This window comes from Capricornis sumatraensis, chromosome 3 (genome assembly GCF_032405125.1).
Source record: "Capricornis sumatraensis isolate serow.1 chromosome 3, serow.2, whole genome shotgun sequence".
NCBI lineage: Eukaryota > Metazoa > Chordata > Mammalia > Artiodactyla > Bovidae > Capricornis > Capricornis sumatraensis.
In genome coordinates this window covers 1,047,738-1,067,172 of record NC_091071.1, presented here as the reverse complement: position 1 = coordinate 1,067,172, position 19,435 = coordinate 1,047,738, and the positions used below count along the sequence as shown (strand labels likewise).

The 19,435-nt window shown below is 58.2% G+C and overlaps 1 protein-coding gene across 1 annotated transcript in view; it reads left to right on the top strand.

The window, feature by feature from the left end:
• The window catches only part of MAD1L1 (mitotic arrest deficient 1 like 1), a 239,278-nt gene that overhangs the window by 173,924 nt on the left and 45,919 nt on the right, over positions 1 to 19,435 (top strand). The window contains exon 15 of the mRNA XM_068968152.1: positions 9,513 to 9,603. Within this exon, the coding sequence (XP_068824253.1) occupies positions 9,513 to 9,603 (91 nt within the window). The remainder of the gene's footprint in view (positions 1 to 9,512; positions 9,604 to 19,435) is intronic.

Here is a 19,435-nt window from a genome sequence, read left to right as displayed (position 1 = left end):
ATTTCTTAAAATTTTATGATTTCACATTTTATATTTAAGCTTCTGACCCATGTTCAGCTGTGTAAGACATGAAGTTTAGGTGAAGATTTGTTTTTGCCTAAAGCTATTTGGATGTTAGTTCTAAAGGATATCTTTTAAACTAACACCCGAGAAAGATGTCCTTTTCATTATAGGGGACTGGAATCCAAAAGTAGGAAGTCAAGAAACACCTGGAGTAACAGGCAAATTGGGCCTTGGAATACGGAATGAAGCAGGGCAAAGACTAATAGAGTTTTGCCAAGAGAACGCACTGATCGTAGCAAACACCCTCTTCCAACAACACAAGAGAAGACTCTACACATGGACATCACCAGATGGTCAACACCGAAATCAGATTGATTATATTCTTTGCAGCCAAAGATGGAGAAGCTCTATACAGTCAACAAAAACAAGACCAGGAGCTGACTGTGGCTCGGATCATGAACTCCTTATTGCCAAATTCAGACATAAATTGAAGAGAGTAGGGAAAACCACTAGGCCATTCAGGTATGACCTAAATCAAATCCCTTATGACTATACAGTAGAAGTGAGAAATAGGTTTAAGGGCCTAGATCTGATAGATGGAGTGCCTGATGAACTATGGACGGAGGTTTGGGACGCTGTACAGGAGACAGAGATCAAGACCATCCGCATGGAAAAGAAATGCAAAAAAGCAAAATGGCTGTCTGAGGAGGCCTTACAAATAGCTGTGAAAAGAAGAGAAGTGAAAAGCAAAGGAGAAAAGGAAAGATATAAGCATCTGAATGCAGAGTTCCAAAGAATAGCAAGGAGAGATAAGAAAGCCTTCTTCAGCGATCAGTGCAAAGAAACAGAGGAAAACAACAGAATCGGAAAGACTAGAGATCTCTTCAAGAAAATTAGAGATACCAAGGGAACATTTCATGCAAACATGGGCTCGATAAAGGACAGAAATGGTCTGGACCTAACAGAAGCAGAAGATATTAAGAAGAGGTGGCAACAATACACAGAAGAACTGTACAAAAAAGATCTTCACGGCCCGGATAATCACGATGGTGTGGTCACTCGTCTAGAGCCAGACATCCTGGAATGTGAAGTCAAGTGGGCCTTAGAAAGCATCACTACGAACAAAGCTAGTGGAGGTGATGGCATTCCAGTTGAGCTGTTTCAAATCCTGAAAGATGATGCTGTGAAAGTGCTGCACTCCATATGCCAGCTAATTTGGAAAACTTAGCAGTGGCCACAGGACTGGAAAAGGTCAGTTTTCATTCCAATTCCAAAGAAAGGCAATGCCAAAGAATGCTCAAACTACCGCACAATTGCACTCATCTCACATGCTAGTAAAGTAATGCTCAAAATTCTCCAAGCCAGGCTTCAGCAATACGTGAACCATGAACTCCCTGATGTTGAAGCTGGTTTTAGAAAAGGCAGAGGAACCAGAGATCAAATTGCCAACATCCACTGGATCATGGAAAAAGCAAGAGAGTTCCAGAAAAACATCTATTTCTGCTTTATTGACTATGCCAAAGCCTTTGACTGTGTGGATCAGAATAAACTGTGGAAAATTCTGAAAGAGATGGGAATACCAGACCACCTGACTTGCCTCTTGAGAAACCTATATGCAGGTCAGGAAGCAGCAGTTAGAACTGGACATGGAACAACAGACTGGTTCCAAATAGGAAAAAGGAGTGCGTCAAGGCTGTATATTGTCACCCTGCTTATTTCACTTATATGCAGAGGACATCATGAGAACCTCTGGGTTGGAAGAAACACAAGCTGGAATCAAGATTGCCGGGAGAAATATCAATAACCTCAGATATGCAGATGACACCACCCTTATGGCAGAAAGTGAAGAGGAACTAAAAAGCCTCTTGATGAAAGTGAAAGAGGAGAGTGAAAAAGTTGGCCTAAAGCTCAACATTCAGAAAACGAAGATCATGGCATCTGGTCCCATCACTCCATGGGAAATAGATGGGGAAACAGTGGAAACAGTGTCAGACTTTATTTTGGGGGACTCCAGAATCACTGCAGATGGTGATTGCAGCCATGAAATTAAAAGACGCTTACTTCTTGGAAGTAAAGTTATGAGCAACCTAGACAGTATATTCAAAAGCAGAGACATTACTTTGCCAACTAAGGTCCGTCTAGTTAAGGCTTTGGTTTTTCCAGTGGTCATGTATGGATGTGAGAGTTGGACTGTGAAGAAGCCTGAGTGCCGAAGAATTGATTCTTCTGAACTGTGGTGTTGGAGAAGACTCTTGAGAGTCCCTGGGACTGCAAGGAGATCCAACCAGTCCATTCTGAAGGTATGGGTATTCATTGGGTATTCAGTCCTGGGTATTCATTGGAAGGACTGATGCTAAAGCTGAAGCTCCAGTACTTTGGCCACCTCATGCGAAGAGTTGACTCATTGGAAAAGACTCTGATGCTGGGAGGGATTGGGGGCAGGAGGAGAAGGGGACGACCGAGGATGAGGCGGCTGGATGGCATCACTGACTCGATGGACGTGAGTGTGAGTGAACTCCGGGAGTTGGTGATGGACAGGGAGGCCTGGCGTGCTGCGATTCATGGGGTCGCAAAGAGTCGGACACGACTGAGCGACTGAACTGAACTGAGCTGAAAGATGTTTAATTGCTTCCAGACAGTCTATGGCAAAGGCTGTCCTTCGTGGAATTGCTTTTATGCCTCTGTCACAAACCAGTTGGGCAGGTTTCTCTGTTTTGCGGACTCCGCTTGCTGTTTTGATCTCGGTGCTCTCCTGATTGCTGGGCGCCTTGGGGAGAGGGAAGATCTGCTAGAGTGCCTCCTCTGACTCCGTTCTTCTTCCAGGTTGTCGCCGCTGCTCTCGTTCCTTTGACTTTCTGTATAAATTTTAAAGTCGGTTTGTCTAGATCTACCCTCCTCCCCACCCCACCCCCCCAAGATATCCTCCTGGGTTCTAGTGGCTTTGTGTTAAATCTGTATGTCATTTGGGGGGAATTGACATTCCTGCTGCGTTGGGTCTCCCATTCCATGAACGCAGTATCTGTTTATTTACACCTTGGATTCTTTTTCGTCAGCGTTTCTCTCTTCATTATACCGACTCTGCACGGTTTATTAGACTTATGCCTCGGTGTGTCTTTTTATATCAGTCGTAAATTTTGTTTTACTTGCCTTCCGTCACGTGCTATGACTGCATAGAAGTGATTGATTCTTGAGCTGTTCATCTTATATCCTGTTCCTTAGCAAATTCAGGTTTCAGTTCTATGAGGGGTTTTGGTGTTTATTTTTGGTTGATTCCTTGCGGTCTTACTACGCAGATTCTCCTGTCTATAAATTATCTGAGCTTCCCTGGTGGCTCAGATGGTGAAGAATCTGCCTGCAATGCAGGAGACCCAGGTTCGAGCCCTGGGTAGAGAAGATCCCCTGGAGAAGGGAACAGCTGCTCACTCCGGTGTTCTTGCCTGGAGAACTCCGTGGACAGAGGAGCCTGGTGGGCTACAGTCCGTGGGGTCACAGACGAGTCAGACATGACTGAGCAACTTTGATAAGTTGTCTGGATCAGTGTCATATCTTCTCTGAGCGGTGCGCCTTTGGCCAAGGCTTTCGGGCTGGTGTTGGAGCGTCTGCCCCATTCCTGGTCTGGGGGGAGCTCCTAGTTTTCGCCGTCGAGAGCGGCGTCCGCTGTCGGTTTTTGTAGATGTACCAGGTGTAGGCTTTGCCTTCCGTTCTTGACTGGTCTTCTGTTCTTGGTTTGTCATGAGTCGAGGTGGAACTTTGTCAACTCCTTTCTTTTCCCACAGATTGATTCCTTTGTGTTTTTTCTTCTTTGAGCTGCCAATATAGGAGATCATATCGATTTATTTTTCAATATCGAACCAGCCGACATCACAAGATAAGTCTCCCTGGCTGTCACCGTTCCTTCGTATTGCTGGACGCAACTTGCTCATGTTTTGTTGATGGTGTTTCCGGTCGTGAGGGACACGGATGTGTGGGTTTTGTTTATTTTCTGTCCTCATCTGTTTCTTTTCGAGCGTAATGCTGGCCTCCCGTGCCAAGCCGGGAATTATTCCTTCTCTTTTCTGGATGAGATTGTGTAGAATTAGCGTTGTTTCTTTGTTAAATGTTTGCACCCTGTAAAACCACGTAGGCCTGGATATTTCTGTCGTGGAAGGGCTCTGAAGGCTGGGCTGTGGCTGTTGTGTGGGCGATGTGGCTGGACCGCGGGCAGTCGTCCGTGTGGACGCCCCCGGGGCTCCTCTGTGTCTGCAGGGCCCGAGGTGGGCTGCCGCGTTCCTGGCGCTGCTGCCTGGCCTCTTCCGCGGGAGCCTCACAGTTCATTTGGCCTTTCCGGAGGAGCAGTGGCAGCTTGCTTTCGTTCTTCTCACTGACCTCTGGCCTTATCAGTTCCTCCTTGCTGTAGGTGCTTTTCCCTATTTTTGTTTGGTTTCTTCAGGTGTGAATTAGATGCTGATTCGAGGTTTTCCTCGTTTTCTAATGTGAGTGTTTCGGGCTCCTGCTTCCGCTGCGCCCCACGCCTGGCCCCGCGCCTGCGGTCCGTCGCACCCTCGTTCTCGTCCAGATGCAGAGGCTTTCTGACTCCGTTTGTCGTCTTCCTTGGACAGGGTGTGGTCTTGACGGGCTGCTGCGGTTTCCGTCGTGTCGATGTTTCCCTCTCGTCTTTCAGGTTTTGTTGTTCAGTCACTAAGTCGTGTCCAGCTCTTCTGCAGCCCCGTGGACTGTAGCCACCAGACTCCTCTGTCCATGGCGTTTCCCAGGCAAGAATACTGCAGTGGGTTGCCATTTCCTGCTCCAGGGGACCTCCCCAACCCAAGGATCTAACCCGCGTCTCCTGCACTGGCGGGCAGGTTCCTTTCTCCCGAGGCACCGGGGAAGCCCTTCTGTTATGGATACCTGGTTTAAACTCCGTTACAGTCTGTGCGGTAGTTTGTATCGCTTTCGTTTTTAATTGGCTAGTGTTTATTGATGCCCCAGGAATACGCTCTGTCTTGGAGAACGTCCTGTCTGTGCTCGAGAGGAACGCGTGTTGCATGGTGTCGGGTCGAACATTGTGTGAAGGCCCAGCAGACCATGGGCCCTTGCTCAGCGTCTGTCCGCAGGTTTGACTCCTTGGCAAGGAGCTCTGACATCTCCAAACATACTTGTGGATTTGTCTGTTTCTCCTTCCAGTTCTCATTTTTGCTTCATGTGTATTGAAGCTCTGCTTTTAGGAGCATGTTCATTTGGGGTTATTGTGTCTTCTCAGTGAATAAACCGGTTTACATTTTTGAAGTGCCTCTTTCTGGGGCAGCCACTGTCTAGACATCTCCTCTGAAGCCTCTCTCGTCCAGCCACCCCAGCATCCATTCTTCCTCCTTGCCCCTTTCTTCTGTTTGTTTATAGGAGGTTTATAGGAGGGCTGCGTGGGTAGTACTGAGTGGGCCACACAGCTCATGTCTGTCCCTCGTTATCAGCACCTGTTTCTTGGTTTTGTCTTCCGCCACTTTGCAGGGCCTGCAGGTGGCCCGTTGCACAGCCCCAGCCCGCGTTTGTCTGGCGTATCCCTGATGAGCTGATGGGCCGGCTCTGGGGAAGATGTCCGAGTTTGGGGCATCAGGTCAGGGGTGACACACTGTGATCGGTTCCCGCTTCACTTTCAGTGTAAACAGGGGGAAGCAGGAAGCTCTTTGAGTGCTGTGCTCACGGGTCCGGGACTGCAGGGTCCCACCTTCCTAAGAACTCAGCCACGCCCCCTGAGCTCATGACGTCATCTCCTGCCCCCCAGCACGGCCACCACCCAGTCTCTGCTGCTTTGTTGGTGGCGTGTAACTGGGGGCTGCCTTTTCGTCCATTTGATCCTCTCTCTCTACGTTTTTAAAACATATTTAAAAAATATTCGTCGCTATGTTTGGCCGTGCCCGGTCCCAGCTGTGGCCTGGGGCATCTCTAGCTGTGACACGAGGGGTCTAGCTCCTTGCCCACGGGTCGGTCGTGGGCCCCCTGCATTGGGCCCACAGAGTCCTGCCGCGGGACCGCCGGGGCGCCCCTCTCTCTGCCTTTTACCTGGGGGTGTTTAGACCATTCGCGTAGAATGTGATCACTGTGTGCTCGGGGCTGGTCTGGTCTCCCTCTCTTTTCTGCTCATGCTGTCTCTTCTTCGTCCCCGCTGTCCTGTGTCATCTCTGCCCGTCCCCGCTCTCCTGTGTCTCTGCCTGTTCCCCACTTTCCTGTATCTGCCTGTCCCCGCTCTCCTGTGTCTCTTGCCTGTTCCCGCTCTCCTGTGTCTCTGCCTGTTCCCGCTCTCCTGTGTCTCTGCCTGTTCCGCTTTCCTGTATCTCTGCCTGTTCCCGCTCTCCTGTGTCTCTGCCTGTTCCGCTCTCCTGTGTCTCTGCCCTGTCCCCACTCTCCTGTGTCTCTGCCCTGTCCCCGCTCTCCTGTGTCTCTGCCTGTTCCCCACTTTCCTGTATCTGCCCGTCCCCGCTCTCCTGTGTCTCTGCCTGTTCCCGCTTTCCTGTGTCTCTGCCTGTTCCGCTTTCCTGTATCTCTGCCTGTTCCCTGCTTTCCTGTGTCTCTGCCTGTTCCCGCTCTCCTGTGTCTCTGCCCCGTCCCCTCTTTCCTGCATCTCTGACTTCCTCTGAACTACTGGCACGTTTTTTGTGACGCCGTCTCACTTCCTTCTTCGGCCTCTGTGAGTCGTCACTTTTCCCAGTGGTTGCCTAGGTCTTAGCACTCACCCTCCGCTTTTCCCCGCCTGTCCCCAGGGACCGTTGCGGCCCCGCGTGCAGCGCACAGCCGTGCAGCCGCTTGCGTCTGTCACGCAGCCCTCGTGCCCCGGCTGCCATCCGTTTCATCTGCACTTACGTCTTAAAACCCCAGTATGTTTTTATTGGGTTTGCTTGACCTCTTTTAAAATGGTAATGTAGCTATTTCTTAAAGATTCATATAGCATGAAGCCATGTTTGCATCTGTGTGGGTGAGGTCCCCATCACTGCTCAGGCCCCGGCGTGGGTCCTCTGCCCTCTGGACCCGCTCCCCTTCGGCCTGGAGGCTTTCCTGTCACGTTCCCCATAGGGCAGGCCTGCCCGGGATAAATCCTCTGCTTCTGTGTGTCTGAGGACATCTTTATTTTGCGTTCGCTTTTTGAAAGATATTTTCACTGGGAATAGGATCCTAGGTTGACACTTTTCATTTCTTCCAGCATTTGATAGATTTTTCTCCTCTTTCTCACTTGCGTTTCTCTGCTGAGAAATCTGCTGTGTTTCTCTGTGGGTGGCGTTTTCTTCCTGTGGCTGCTCGTAGGGTCTGCTTATCAACACTGACCTTAAGAGCCCGCGCCATCCCATGCACTGTGCTCTTCTCTTACCTTCTCTGCTCAGGCTTGTGCGGCTCCCTGAGTCTGTGTCTTTATACTCTGATCACATGTGGGCCCTCCTGCAGTGCTTTTCTGCCGCCTGCCGCGCGCAGGGACTCCAGTTGCCCATAAATCCTCCTTCATGAAGCTGCCCCGTCGCTCACGCTGCTCTCCCTGGTTTTGAAGATCGATTTTCCTCTCTCCCTGCCGCCATGATAGCTTTTATCACCCTGGCGTCAAGTGCACGAAACTCGTGTCCTGCAGAGTCTCATCCGTCAGGAATCCCGTCCAGTGTTCTTCACCTCAGACACCGCGGCTCCCGCCCAGTGGAACGTGCCTTTCCTCCAGGAGCTTTCAGTGCCTTCTCGTGTCCGGGGATGCTGACTCCACGTCTGTGCGGCTCTCGGCTGTGCTCCTCGTTGTGGGTCATGTCTTCCTAGTTCTTTCAACGCCTGGTAACCTTTGACTGGACAGCAGGCTGTGTGTGTCGGCTTGCTGGGTTCTGAGCGCTTCTGTGTCCTATAAATCTTGGTGCTTTCTTCAGAGGTGCATTAGGCTTCTTGGAAAGAGTTTGGTCCCTTCCAGTCTCGCTTTTGCTGATTTGCAAGGCCATTCTGGAGCAGTTCTCTCTGAAGAAAATCACCCTCCCACTCCCAAGTCGACGCTCCTGAGTTACCCATGGAGCATGAGTCCTCCATTCCAGCTGGTGGGAGAGGCTCCGTCCCTCGCCCCGTTTCAGCGCTGCGCTCTGCTTCCTGGGTGCTCTTTTATTTTTCACTTATTTATTTTTGGCCATGCTGGGTCTCACCCCTGCACACTGGCTCTCCTCTAGTTGTGACGAGCAGGGTTTCTCTGTCATCATAGGCCCGTCACTGCCGTGGCCTCTCCCACTCGGGGCACGGGCTTTCTGGAGCGCAGGCTCAGTAGCTGCCACATGTGGGCCCCAGAGCCCAGGCTCGGGGGCTGTGGCCACACAGGCTTCGGTTCCCCCGCCTGTGGGACCCTCCCGGGTCAGGGATTGAACCCACGTCTCCTGCATTGGCAGGGGGTGTCTTCACCACTGAGCCAACAGGGAAGCCCCCAGGCACTTGTTTATTTTAAGCTCTATCAGTTCAGTTCAGTTCAGTCGTGTCCGACTCTTGGCGACCCCATGAATCGCTGCACGCCAGGCCTCCCTGTCCATCACCAACTCCCGGAGTTCACTCAGACACGTCCATCGAGTCGGTGATGCCATCCAGCCATCTCATCCTCTGTCGTCCCTTTTCTTCCTGCCCCCAATCCCTCCCAGCATCAGAGTCTTTTCCAATGAGTCAACTCTTCGAATGAGGTGGCCAAAGTACTGGAGTTTCAGCTTCAGCATCAGTCCTTCCAAAGAAATCCCAGGACTGATCTCCTTTAGAATGGACTGGCTGGATCTCCTTGCAGTCCAAGGGACTCTCGAGAGTCTTCTCCAACACAACAGTTCAAAAGCATATCAGTATAGTTCCTATAAAAAATGAAGACAAAAATAGCCGCCCTCTTGCAACAAGCGGCGGCCTACTTGTACACCTGCCTCCGCGCCTGGGCTTGCTTGGCCTCTGGGCCTTCAGGGCGAGAGGGCCCGCAGCTGCACCCTGTCCTGGTGGCCCCCAGCCCCAGACGCATGCACACTGTGTGTCTTTTCTGTCTTTTCATCGAGTTTGGTCCTTTTCTTGAGTCTTGAGTCCTCCCCAGGGTGCAGTTCCACGTGTGGGGGGGACCAGTGGGCAAAGGACACACGGACCCCAGCTGACCCCCGTTGGTCTCCCTGCTGCTGTGGAGTCGGGGTCAGCGGAGCCCCCGCCACCTGCCCCTCCCGCCCCTCTGGAGTGGCGGTCAGCGGGGGCCCCTGCCACCTGTCCCCCCTGGAGTCACGGTCAGCAGAGCCCCCGCCACCTGCCCCCCCCCCCGCCCCTCTGGAGTCGCGGTCAGCGGAGCCCCGGTTAGTCTCGCTGCCGCTGTGGAGTCGAGGTCCGTGGGGCCCCCCGATAGACGCCGTGCCGCACTCCCCAACCCCCCGCTGTGTGTTCTCACAGCTCTTCTTTGCTGTGGCTGCTCTGTGTCATATTTTCACAGGTGCCTATTTAACCATCTCGTGACCCTTCCCCGTTCCCTGCCCAGAGGCCGTGCTGCAGTGCCCTCCCGTCACGGTCTGCTCTCCTTGCAGGGTGAAGGTTGAGGAGCTGGAAGCCGAGCGGAGTCGCCTCGAGGAGGAGAAGACGATGCTGGAGGCGCAGCTGGAGCGGCTCACCCTGCAGGTGAGTTCGTGCGAGGCTCGCCCGCCCTCCCGTGAGGCTCCTGCGCCACAGCCGTCCACTTCCCAGTGCACGGGCCAGACGGAACCGGGGGCCTGTCCCCTCCAGATGCCCTCGCTGGCTGAGAGCTTGGGTCCCGAGCCCGTGGTGGGCACATGCTGTCGCCCCCCAAGCCCTCCAGCCCCATGTGCTTCGTTGATTCACAGCCTGTTTTCCCGACCGCTCTCTGTGGCGGGCATGCTGGGCGTGCTCCTGGGGAGGATAGGCCCAGCAGAGGGTCCCGGTGGCTCGGGGCTTGTCTCCGAGCGGGCCCCGTCGGCCTGCAGCCGTGAGGCTCCGTAGCTGGGGAGGAGAGGCCCAGCAGAGGGTCCCGGTGGCTCGGGGCTTGTCTCCGAGTGGGCCCCGTCGGCCTGCAGCTGTGAGGCTCCGTGGCTGGGGAGGAGAGGCCCAGCAGAGGGTCCCGGTGGCTCGGGGCTTGTCTCCGAGCGGGCCCCGTCGGCCTGCAGCCGTGAGGCTCCGTGGCTGTTTACGCTGTTGCAGTGTTCCTTTGTTTTTCATTTTTATCCTCTTGTCTAAATTGTTCTCAGGCAGGAAACCTGCAGGTCTGTGATTACCCAGATTCTGGACAGGCCATTGATTTTTGTCTTGACACCTATTAGAGGCAAATCAAATCTTTTTTATTCCCGATTCCTGGAGACGGGAGAAGTGACATCCTTGATAGAGCGCGGCGCCAGGAGCTGTGGCTGGATGGTGTTCCGCTCTGGACCTGTCATCTTGCTCGGTTTTAATTGGGCCGCAGTCCTGACGCGGGGCGGCTGCTGGCAGGTGAATCCCCGGCCGCCCGTCAGGGGCCGCGTTGGGTCGAGCGTGCCCGAGGTCACGCTGACAGCTCCCGGGCTTTGGGATGGGGCTCAGCCAGTCCTGCTGAAGCCGACAGTCACGAGGCGCCGCCACAGCCCCGCTGCGGGCACTGGGGGGTCAGACTAGGTCAGAGAGGCAGTGGATGTGGGGGGTGGGGTCCCGGGTGGGGTCCGAGATGTTGAGCGTGTCCAGCCTCCTGGGCCCCATGTGGGTTGGGGCGTCCGCGTCTGCAGACCTCAGCTGGAGCCCGCCTCCTTAGCTGGGTGGTCTCAGGCATGTCGTGCTTTCCCATCTGAGCCCCCAGCATGTCCTTTATAAAATGGGGGACAACGAGCCCCCATGGGGGATAACAGGAGCGGTTAACAAGGGCTCAGGGGCCATGTGTGGGCACACCATTGTGAGGGCAGAGACCTGGGTCCCTGGGCCGTGGAGGCCGCAGGAGAGGCAGGCGCCCTGCAGGTGGCCTGGCTGGCCCCAGGCTTGGTCCGTGTGACCGAAGAGCTGCGGACTCGAGTCCAGGGCAGAGCGGGGGGCGGGGGCCGGGGGCGGCTTGGCGCACAGCCCCCGGCGTGTGTCTGTCTGCCGTGCTGCCTGCCTGCTCCTGATGCAGCCCCCCTCCCCTTTCCCCTGGAAGAGTCTTCAAGGCAGGCCGCTTCAAGGAAGATTGATTAAAATCAGCTGCAGTTGGACTTAATTGGGAACATATGCTCGGAGAGGGAGTGACTAGTTAGAACTTCTTGTAATTAGTTCACAGCTGGTTGGTGAGGCATGCGCTCCAGTTACTGCTCAGAGCCGAGTGCACGCCTGCCTGTCTCCCCACTGGTGCCCGCTTGGTGCCCGGCGGGGCTGGGCAACGCTGCAGAGCAGGCTCCTGGCTCCTTCCGTGCCGTGTGGCCCATCCCAGGCTTCTGGGGTTGTCGGCTCTTCCCACCGCGTCAGGGGTGACCTGTGTGTGTCCCTAAAGTAGGCAGCCATCAGGGAGACGAGCCCTGCTTAGCGATGGCGGAACTGAGGCCCCCAGAGCCAGACACGCCTGGCCGTTGTGTGAAGGTGGGATGTTCTGATACAGGCTGCTCTCGAGCAGGCCACCTGGAAGTCTGGGCCCAAAGCTCCCTGGGGTCCTCTGGGAACCAGACTCTGCGGGTGGCACTCCTGGTGCCCCAGGCCTGTGGCCCCTGCCCCGTGCCCACTTGGCCGTTCCCAGCAGTCCTGGTGGGCCGGGGCACCACCTGGGACCCCAGCTCCCTCCTGCCCTTGGGTGCCCCTCTCCTCAGTGGTGGGCCCTGGGCCTGCTGCTGGCTCTGCTCCTCCGCGGTGGTGGCCCTCGTCTCGGCCTGCTCGCCAGGACGTGGAGCTGACCCCACCTCCTGCCAGCTGTGGTGGAGAGCACGGTGACCCCCAGCCAGGAGCACTGCCTCGCCGAGTCACTGCTCTGCAGACTGCGTCCCCTCGACCGACGGTGCCCCGTGTGTCCACATCGTGGGCCACGTCCAGGGCTGTCTGGGCAGCGAGCGCCTGGCGCTCTAGGGAGCAGCCCGAGGGCCGGACGCACGGCAGCTCTGGGCCTGGCGACCACTGGTCCCCCAGCAGGGCCTCTTCCAGTGAGGAGCAAGCTTCGTGCAGGCCGGGAGGCCTCGGGCCTCTGGCTCCCCTGGGTCCCGGGAGCGGAGCCTGTGTGCTGACGGGGTCTTGCTGGTTCCCTGACGTTGCAGACGTGGTCAGACACACAGCACAGTTGCAAGAGTTTCGCCGTGAGCAGCCCGTGTCCCCCTGTGGGGACGCTCCGCCGTGGCCGCCATGACGCACCTGTCCACCCCTTCCTTCCGTTAGCCCCGTCTCTTTGCTTGACGCATTTTAAAGCGAATTGCAAACATCTGTGCCTCTAAGTGCCTCAGCACGCGCGTAATTAGGCAGAATTCATCTTTGGGGTTTGAGCCCCCATCCCACCATCGCTCAGAGGGGGCGGGAGAAGCCCCTCGAGCTGGAGCGTCCCCTCACGTCCCCGCCCTGCCTGCTTCCGGTGGGGGAGGGGGGCTGTGCTCAGGAAGGGGCCCGACTGCAGCCCGGTGACATTTACACTGACTGCATCTTTTTTGGAAATGGAGTGGGTAGAAGATTGCCAGGTTCCCTGTGAGCGGAGAAACTGCCCGGCTCCCGCCCCGTTTAATCATAGCAGTCCTGGCCTGGCCTCCTTCTGCTCTGGGGTACAGGGGCTGGGGCCGGGGCCGGGGGGTGCAGCCTTCACCGCTCTTCACACCTTGCTGCCCCTGGCCCCCGCCCCCTCTCCAGGCAGCAGACCCGAGCCCTGCTGGCGCCTTGCCTGCAGGTTCTGCCTGCCCCCCACCCCCCAGGGCCAGTCCCTCCCCGACCAGTTCTCACCGGTCCTCACTGGACAGGGAGCCCGGAACCTGCAGCAGGCCCAGGTTCTGCTTCTCGGAGCCTGTCTTGCCCTTGGGTCCTCCTGCTGCTGACCACGGCCTTGAGCATGTCCTGTCCCCGACTAGACCGGTTATTTCCTGATAGCCTGCTGCCCGTGCTTCTGGAATGTTCTCTGGGCATTGCTCCCTGGCGGGGGCAGGACCCTACAAACCATGGGGCCTGGGGCCTGGTTGGGGTGAGCCCCCAAGGCTGTTCCTGGCAGGGTCGGCTGCACCCCCAGCGGCCCAGCTCACCCCCCACCCCCAGCCTTGCAGGCTGTTGCTCTGCACGTCTGGTTCCTCGGTGCCGGCCGGGTGATCAGAGCACAAGGCTGCGTGTGGACTGGCGATGGTGTAGCCGTGGCTCTGCACACGCCAGCCCCTCCCCCAGCGGTGGTGCTGGCCCCTTCCTGGCTGCACCCAGGAGCACCCACCCCCTGTACACTCGCAGAGCCCGCCTTCACACTTCCTGACGCTTTTGTGACTGTGCGCTTGGGGGCTTCCCTCCATGGACGCATGCCACCCTGTCAGTGTTCACGTATGTGCCACACCCCCGTGTGCTGTGATGCGTTAATCCTGCTGGTTACCAGGAACGTGATCACGACCTTGCCGTGGCACGCATCCTTCTGCACACACCTCTGCCCTGTTCGTGTCAGAAGAGAGAGCCAGCGGCCCCTGCGTGCATTTCGACGGCCACACTGTGAGGGTGCCGGCCTCCTGCCCCCGCCGCCGGGCTTCCAGGCTTGCCCGGTCCGGTAGGTGAGAGCCGTGTGGTTGGAGCTGTCAGCTCCTTTATCACGTGTGAGTGAGGGTTTTTCAATGTGTGTCAACGTGCTTGGTTCATTTTTCAAATGGCTTGCTGGTCCTGTTCTTGCTGGTTTCTTGGAGCTCTTTGCGTGTCAAGGGCATTTTAAGCTGTGAAGATGGTTCCCAATTGTCGTCTGTCTTTCGACTTCTTTGCTTGTGCTGTTGTTGTTTTCGTTCTGTTTTTTAGCCCGAGCAGAGGTGCTGGGCTCTTGGACTCGTTTTATTACGGATGTGTTTATCGCCGTTTCCTTTTCCGCTCCCGGGCTTTTGTTCCTGTCTTTACCTTTCTCATGTCCAGACGGTAAAGAATTCTCTCATGGTATCTTCTGGTTTTCTGGGGCATTTCATTTTTTACGTTTAAATCTGACGGATTTGGGATTTGGTTTGGGTTTTTTATAAGGGGGGAGGCATGGTTTTGGGAGGGGCTCCTCCTGGTGCCCCTGGACCACTGCCTGAAAGCCTGTCTTTTCCTCACTGGTGTGGGGTCACCCCCTCGTGCACCCGATGCCCCGGATCTGATTGAGACCAGGACTCGGGTGTCCTGCTGCCCTCGGACTCTCTATCAGGGTTTTCTCCCGTTCACTTTTACGTGAACTTTGGAATCAGCATGTTCAGCTCCCCTCCCCCAGCCAGCTTAGAACTTGCTGGATGTCGTGAACCAAGAGCGTGAGGGTCTAGGGGTTGGATCTCCTGGTCTCGCCCTCCTCCAGGAGGATGTCGCTGAAACTCTGTTAGGGTCTGTGTCCCCCCCGCCCCCCGGGAACAGCTTGGACAGATGGACAGGCACTGTGTGATTCCACCTGTGTGGGGTCCCTGGAGGAGTCAGGGTCATAGAATCAAAGCAGAGAGAGGGCGCCAGGCGCTGGGGGGCGGAGCCAGAGTTTATGGGGACTCGGCCTCAGTTTGGGAGGGTCCTTGGGTGGACAGGGGTGACGACTGCACAGCGGCTTGAACGTACTTAAACTGAACAACACACTTAAAACTGGTTACAGTGGCAAATTTTATCACAATTCCAAAAACTTTTCTTACCGGCTTTGCTGAACATCTTCGGTTCTAACTCAGAGGCCTGGCGGGAGCACAGCCCATGTCTGTGGTGAGGGTTACGGGTACAGGGTCATCCCGCCCTCTTCTCACCTGGGCAGCCAGGCCCTCCCCTTCACCAGCTGGTCCTGCAGCTGCCGGCCTGACTGGAGGCCCCTGCCGCCAGCTCCCGCGGCTCAGGGCAGATTTAGGGTGCCTGCCGCCACTTGCTGTCTGTGACAGGGGGATCTGGCAGCGGAGGCGCCTGATTTCCAGCTTCTGCCCACCCGCCCAGCTGAGTGGGGACACGGGCCACTCGGTCAGCGGGCGCGGAGGGCCATCGCTGTGGAAGGGCAGGGTCTGCCGCAGGCGTGTCCTGCCTCCCCGTCCCTCCCCTGAGAGACGCGGCCCTGGGTGCCCGGGTGGGTGGCTAGTGTCCCGGCCGTGTGCACTGACCTGACGGGACAGCAGCTTAGGGGGCAGCCCGGCGCGCGGACAGGAGTGTGGGGCCGTGTTAGCCGGGCGGCAGCTTGGCCAGCTTACCCAGCCCACCGTGCGGTCAGTGCCGCACCTCCCCACTCCCGCATCTGCTGCGCCGCAGCCCCGAGTCTCCCTGCAGGGCGGCCTGGGAGGGCAGTCAGGGTGGGGGGCGCTGGGAGGGCCCGGGGCCCGCAGCTGGCCTTCGGCCGGAGCGGCCGCCATCCCGCCCTCCTGACGGTGAGGGTTGTCTTTCCTGGCTTCCCTGCAGGCTGTTGACAAGCCTCTCTCACAGCAGGCCACCTTCTGAAGGACTCTGCGTGGGGTCGCGGGTGATTGGTGTCCTCTAACTGGCTCCAGCGACCGCCCTGTGTCTGCTGCTTGGAGCCGGGCGCCGGGGCTGTGGTCCTGCGCGGGCAGCACAGGGCCGCAGGGGGGTCTCACCGCATGTGCCTGGGCCTCCGGCCTGTGCAGCACCCCTCCTGTGTCTTCGCTTTTCCTGGTCCTCACCTGTCTGTCCAGCGAGACCCGGCAGCCCTTGGCTCTCAGCGGCACAGCTGGAGTCAGAGGTCCTGGGAGCTTGCGGAGTCATGCTGCTGGACCCAAAACAGCCAGGATCTGGCGCAGGTTGAGGAGGCTGAGGACCGAGCATTTTGGGTCCCAGCAGCCTGGCTCAGACTGTGTCCGCCCACTGGGTGGGGACCTTGCTGCAGCCGCGTGGGAGTGACCTGGTATCCCCTCTCAGGTGGCCCCTGGACACCTGCGTTCTCTGTCCACCCGTCCCTCTGCCAGCGCCTGGGTGGGGTAAACACGGGGGCTCCTTGAGATGGGAGGAAGTGCTCCCCGCTCTGCCTTTTGGGGGTCAGGTTTGCACTGGTGCTTTCCTGCGCCGTCTTCCCGTGACTCGAGAAAGGCCTGGGTCCTCAAGGGCACACTGGCTGCATCCAGCATGTGTGAGAGATGCCGTCAAGACTAACGCTGGCTTTTGCTCCACGGTCATCACAGCACAAGTGGCACACTCAGCAAAGCTCCATGCGCTCACAGTCGTCTTCACGCCCACTGTCGGAGGCTCAGACGGTAAAGCGTGCGCTTGCAACCTGGGAGACCCGGCTTCAATCCCTGGGTCAGGAAGATCCCCCGGAGAAGGAAATGGCAACCCACTCCATTACTCTTGCCCGGAAAATTCCATGGACTGAGGAGCCTGGTAGGCTACAGTCCATGCGGTCGCAGAGTCGGACACGACTGAGCGACTTCACTTTTCACTTTTTTTTCACATCCACTGACTTTCTCATCTTTCCAGACCTGGGAAGGTGAGCAGAGTCCCCATTTGACAGATGAGCAAATTGAGTCTCAGAGCGGCCTGGTCATCTCAGAACCAGAGCAGGGATGTCCGTGTTTCTTGCAGCAGGACGCCAGCTGGGGAGCCGAGGGGCTGTGCCGTCTCGCCGGGGGTCTCGTGTAAGCGGAGGGGCTGCTGGCCACAGAAGGACAGTGGTGGCGCTGACGGGAAGGCCCCTCCCCAGGCTCCACGGCCCCGAGGGGACTCCGGTCGCAGCCACCGGGCAGCCTGCAGGCTCACCCGTGTGTCTCGGGCCCCCCGGCGCCTCGTGGCAGGACTGTCCGGGGAGGATGACGTGAGAAGGGCCCTCCATGTGCGCCGGCCTGGTGACGCTATCCCATGGCCCGTCCTGCCTGCGGCTACCTGGCGGCCCCAGCTCACACCGGGCCGGGGGCCACTCGGGGCCTGGTGGGCCCGCTCCCAGCCCCGCCCCTCGGCTCCAGCGGCCAGTCCCCAGGGCTGGGCAGCGGCGAGCACACGCGAGGGTGTTCTGAGGCCCCCTCGACCCTGACGGCCCCTGGGGGGCAGCCCCACAGCCGGCTTGTTTGTGAGGCGCCTCGGCCACAGGAGGGCGGGTGCAGGGTCCTGAGGGAGCCCTGGGGGCGGGGCCTCGGGGACTGGCTGGCGTGGGGGCGGGGCCTCGGGGAATGGAGGGCGTGGGGCGGGGCCTCGGGGCGTGGGGCGGGGCCTCGGGCCCTGTGGCCCCTGGCTTGTGGTGCCCCAGAGCGGGGGCTCGGGAGCGCCCGCTTCTCTCGGCAGGGGGCCGGTCCCCAGATGGCAGGTCTTCTCCCTGCCTGTGGCCCTCCTGCCTCCAGCCCAAGCCCTCCGCTTTTCACCCCTCTCGTGAGCTGCTCGGTGGCCGCGAGGGTCTCGGGCGCTTGGTGCCGGGGGTCTGTTGGGTTTGTAGGGTCTGGCCTGCAGTCCCGTGGCCTACAGCCGAACCGCAGGCTCTCCACCCTCGGCCAGCACACTGTCTCGAGGCTGGGCCTGCCGGGTGCCCCCAGCTTCAGAGCTGGGCAGCGTCCCATGAGCCCCCAAGCGGCGAAGGAAACCGGCCCACACAGCGTGTCGGACGTGAAGCCGGCGCCTGAGGGACCCGCCCAAGGTCGCAGAGCTCACGGGCTGCGGGTCGCTGGTCCTGGGCTCACGGAGGCGAGTGTTCCGGCCGGCGGGGCCTGGAGGGCTGAGCGCCCCCATCCTTGAGGTCTGGCTGGCCCTGCCCCTCAGCTTCCGTGGGACCCCGAAGCTCCCCGCCTTTCTCCCTGAGCTGAGCTTCCTGCAGCGTCGAGAGGTATTGATTCAGTTTTCAGGCTGGGTGATTAATAAATATGCATGAGGATTGGTGGTTACTTAACTGTGCTTTTTAATTCTCCCCGTGTCCCTGCCTCCTGCCAGCAGGGTCTCTTAGCAGGCGCAGCAGGGCTCCCTCCCTGGCTGCCGCAGTCCTTCACAGCCCACAGGGGCCCTGAGGTCTGTCTCCCACCCCTACCCCGTTGTCCCAGGCGCTAGGCTGAGAAGGCCCTTAGAGGTCAAGTTCACTGCCCTCTTCCTCCGATGGAAGCTGCGGGCCTGGAGGACAGACACCCTGGGCCACCAGCAGGCAGGGCAGAACTTGACCGTTGACGGCAGCGAGGCAGGTGTGTGGGGCTCAGGACGCCAGCTCTAAGGCCTGGACGCAGGGGGCCTGGCTGTTGGTCATAGCTTGCACAGAATCTGAGCGTGGGAAGTAGACCCCTGTGGCCTGCGGGCCACAGGCGGGCTATGGGGCCCCGGGAGGAGCACTGCTCAGGCCCAGGCCTGCTGCCTGGGCCCGTGGCTGTCCGGCAGGCCCGGTCCTCTGCGGACTTGAGACCCTTCCTGTGTCCTGGGAAACTCGTGGTCCCCCGAGGACCCTGGCCCGGCTGGAGCTCCTCCGCAGCCTGCCCTGCGCCCACCTGTGGTCACGGCAGGGAACAGGCCTCCGCGCCCGGGCAAGGGGGAGGCTTCTGTTTGCCGGTAATTGCACCCACACATCAAAGAGAGGCTCAGAACTTTTCCTTTTGAGATTCCCGTCAGCGTCTCAACAGTTTCCTCAGCTGTGAATCAAACAAGGCAACAAATTTTTAGCAGAAGATTACAGCCGTTTCTCCCCTTTCTTCCTCAGAGCTGTCATCTAGTCGCAGATATCAGCAGATTTGTTCACGCCCTCCCATCTGCTTTAATGGTGCTGGCCTCTGGTGCCCCTCACGGTACCATAGGGCCCCTGTGCCTCCGACCACGCGTGCCCGTGGGGGAGGGCGGCACCCCTGTCCCTGGCTGGCTGTGAGCACCTCCTCTCCTGGGCACCGTGCAGCCCACGTGCAAGGAAGGAGGGACAGAGAGAGGAAGGGGAGGGCCTCCTTGCTCCAGGAGGGGGTGCAGAGCGGAGCCCAGGTACACTGAACCCTGGAGCCTTCTTCCTCGGCCTGGCCACCCGGTCCTGTGGGCCTTTAACCTATGGCAGCTTTGTCAGGCCTGTGGAGGAGGCTGACTCGTAGCAGGTTGTGTGCAGTCCAGCTGGGCCTCAGGCACTAGCCCTTCCCGGCACCTGGGAACGGTGGCCCCATGGTCTGTGGCGCTCCTCCGTCCCCAGGGGGGGTCAGACTCCTGGGGGAGCAGCTGCCCAGCCCCCCTCCTCTAAGCAGAGTTAATTTCCTTGATTTCTGAGCACCCTGTGGGAGGTTGCAGGTGACAGGGCCTGTGGCTGACCCCAGCCCTGAGGCGCTTTCACAGACTTGTCTCGCGTGCCTGGCACCCCCCCCGGAGGCACCTCAGGAAGCCCCCTGAGAGTCCGGCTGGACCCAGGCGTCACGGGCTTGAGTTGGGTGGGCTGGCCTGCCCCCTACCAAGCCAGACGGGGAGACCTGTCCTGAGGACCAGAGTCTGGACAGCATGC